At 44.3% G+C, this 2862-nt stretch overlaps 1 protein-coding gene across 1 annotated transcript in view; it reads left to right on the forward strand.

The window, feature by feature from the left end:
• The first annotated feature begins 75 nt into the window (after positions 1-75).
• LOC116073708 (F-box/WD repeat-containing protein 15-like) overlaps positions 76-2862 on the forward strand; it is a 14256-nt gene continuing 11469 nt past the window's right edge. Inside the window, exons 1-4 of the mRNA XM_031345734.1 lie at positions 76-87; positions 223-260; positions 456-619; positions 1653-1771. Coding sequence (XP_031201594.1) covers positions 76-87; positions 223-260; positions 456-619; positions 1653-1771 — 333 coding nt within the window. The remainder of the gene's footprint in view (positions 88-222; positions 261-455; positions 620-1652; positions 1772-2862) is intronic.

A 2862-nucleotide genomic window follows, 5' to 3' on the forward strand; every position in this document is an offset into this window, starting at 1 on the left:
ATGTGGTACCCTTGAGACTCATGTCAGACCTTTGGAGACTGGCCCTCCTTCCTCTGAGCCCTCACAAGCTGACTTATGTTTGCTGGGGTAGGTCTCTCCAGGCTGGCTGGGCCTGGAGAGCTGGGACTGTATTTGACTATCCTGGGTAGGCCCAGCACAGAACAAACTGGGAGTAGCAGAGGGAGGTGGTTGTTGATTTAAGGACTCTTTTCTTTCTCATAGAACTGGAATGCACTTGCAAGTAGTAATGTCCTGTGGAGGTAAGGAGAGGGACAGGGTGGGATGGGAAGAGGGGATGTGATGGGGCAGGAAGGGAAGAAGAGGCCTTCTGATTCTGGACCTGGTCCTCTGCTGCGTGAGGGTGGTTAGTGAATAAACATTTCGCACAGTGTAACCGTGGCTCTAATGTGAGGTGACTGGGATCAGCCTGATGGGATTGCAACTGTGCATTGCAGGAAGTTGTGTCAGAAGAGATGGCTCTGCTGTGATAAGGACACCCTACAGCTTGAGGGCACAGAGACATGGAAGCAGTTCTTTGTTTCCCGAACATGGCAAGAACATGCCAAGACCCGGGCAAAGCCAGAAGATTTCACTTACAAGGAATTTCCTGTGGAGTGTGGTATGGGCTTGGGTATCCCAGAAGAGATGCCCACTTGGTTTTTCCCATTCTGCGCAGTCCTACATTCTCATTTAATAAGAGGAAGGGAATTGTAGTTTAATAGTATGGGGATGCTGTGCTAGCCTCGCCATGAAACCAATCTGTCATCTGCAGAGTGCTTGCTCAATGTCCTAAAATCAGCCCTATCCTCCCTTTTGCTTAATGCTTTGTAATCTTTCCAGAGTATAGAGAGCAATTAATGAGGAAATTACCACATAGGCTTTAGTATTTATGTTTTTCAAAAAACTTCCACAGAACAGTTTTCTGATATAGAGATACTTTTATGTTTTTTACATTTATTATTTTTAGTGTGTGTGTATATGATGTGCATACATGGTGCAGTATTTGTGTGTCAGAAGACCACTGTATGGACTTCATTTTCCTGAAGGGATGAATCTTATCTTTTCTGTTTGTTTTGAGATAAGGTCTCACTATATAGCCCTGGCTAACCTGGAACATAATCTGTAGACTAGGCTGGCCTCAAACTCAAGATCTGCAGCTTTTGCTGTCAGTGGGACTGGTACATCTTTACACCTGATTTTGTTCTGTTTGTCTTTGTTTCTTTCTCTTTCCCTTCCTTCCTTCCTTCCTTCCTTCCTTCCTTCCTTCCTTCCTAAACACAGAATCTCATGTACCACAAGCTGACCTCATACACTTCATGTAACAAACACCAATGACCTTGAACTTTGGGTCCTTCTGCCTCCAAAGAATACCAAGTTATGGTTCATAGGCCCCTAGGAACAGAACAGAGCACTCTGCCCAGGGAGTTACAGCCCCAGCCCCCGGGACCCATTTTGTATCTATAGAATCAGGTTAATGAGTAAATGTATCTGAACAAATGACCATCCTGCAGTGTGCTTGGCTGCCTCGCCTCATCCTTCCCACAGCTGTTGTCCAAGCCTTCTACAAGGCAGAGGGAAATGAAACACTCCTCCTTCAGTTGAGTTTCCCCTCGACTGTCTTGTGTCCACACATTGTTGGGGTTTCCCTGCAGGAGTTTGGGAATGTGCATATTATATCTCAAGGAGTGGCTTAAGAAGAAAAGGACAAGGCAATTCTGTTGTCTGTGTGTTGACTTCCATGAACAGGATTTCTACCTGGGATATTCACGAGGTGAGTCTGACCCATGATTAGCAAATGTTACCTGCATATGAATTCTGATTTCATGTTTTTGTTGTTGGTGATGATGAGACTGGACCCCCCCTGTACAGACCTGGATGTCCTGGAAGTCCCCAGATAAATCCACCTATCTTGGTTTCCAATGTCCACGGATCAAATGTTTGCACCACCACACCTGATTTTTCCCTCTTCTTATTTCTTTTTTATTTTTAGATTTAATGATTTTATATGTATGAGTGTTTTCTGTGCATATATGTATGTATAATCAATCCATGTGTGTCTGCTGCCTGTGGAGGTCACAAGAGGATGTCAGGTCCCTTCAAAACTGTAGTTGCAGATGACTGTAAGCTGTGGGCACTGGGGCTGTGGGCACTGAACTAAGGTCCTGTGCTAAGCCATCTCTGCAGGGCTTGTCAGTGTTTCAAAGTCTTCATCATAGAGATTGTTCTCATACAAGTTTGGGTTTACTCCTAGGTATTCTTTTTGAGAGATATTTTTTATTTTATATATGTATGTGCTGTGCTAGTTTATGGTTGGTGCCAGCTGGCAGAGGCCAGAGGCTGTGAGACGTTATGTAGGCTTTGGGACCCCAATTCAGGTCCTCTGCCAGAGCATTCATTGCTCTGAACTGCTGAACTGTCACCCCAGCCCCTTACTCCATGGTTTAGTTTTTTTATTTTTTATTTTTAGGGGTTGAAACAGGGTTTTACTGTGTAAGGGTCTCAAGCCTTGGAGGAAACTTGCTCTGTAGACCAGGCTGGCCTTGAACTCTGAGATCTGCCAACCTCTGCCTGCTGGGATCAAAAGCATGTACCAGTCCACCAGGCCCCTTCAGGGTGCTGTTCGAGGCTGCTGTGAATGGGACAGCTTCTCTGATCCTTCTTCACTTTGTTTATTACTTTATAAGAATGGTAGTGATTTTTTTCCACGTTAACTTTACTTTGTCACTTTTTAATTTGCTGGAAGTTGATCAGTTCTCAGAGTTTTCCAGAGAAGACTTAGAGTCTCTAAGTACAGGCTCATAGTTTCTGCAAATGAGGAGACTCTGGCTTCTCTTTCCTTTTTTTTTTTTTTTTTTTTTTTTT

The sequence above is a fragment of the Mastomys coucha genome, unplaced genomic scaffold, assembly GCF_008632895.1.
Source record: "Mastomys coucha isolate ucsf_1 unplaced genomic scaffold, UCSF_Mcou_1 pScaffold23, whole genome shotgun sequence".
NCBI classification, from domain to species: Eukaryota; Metazoa; Chordata; class Mammalia; order Rodentia; family Muridae; genus Mastomys; species Mastomys coucha.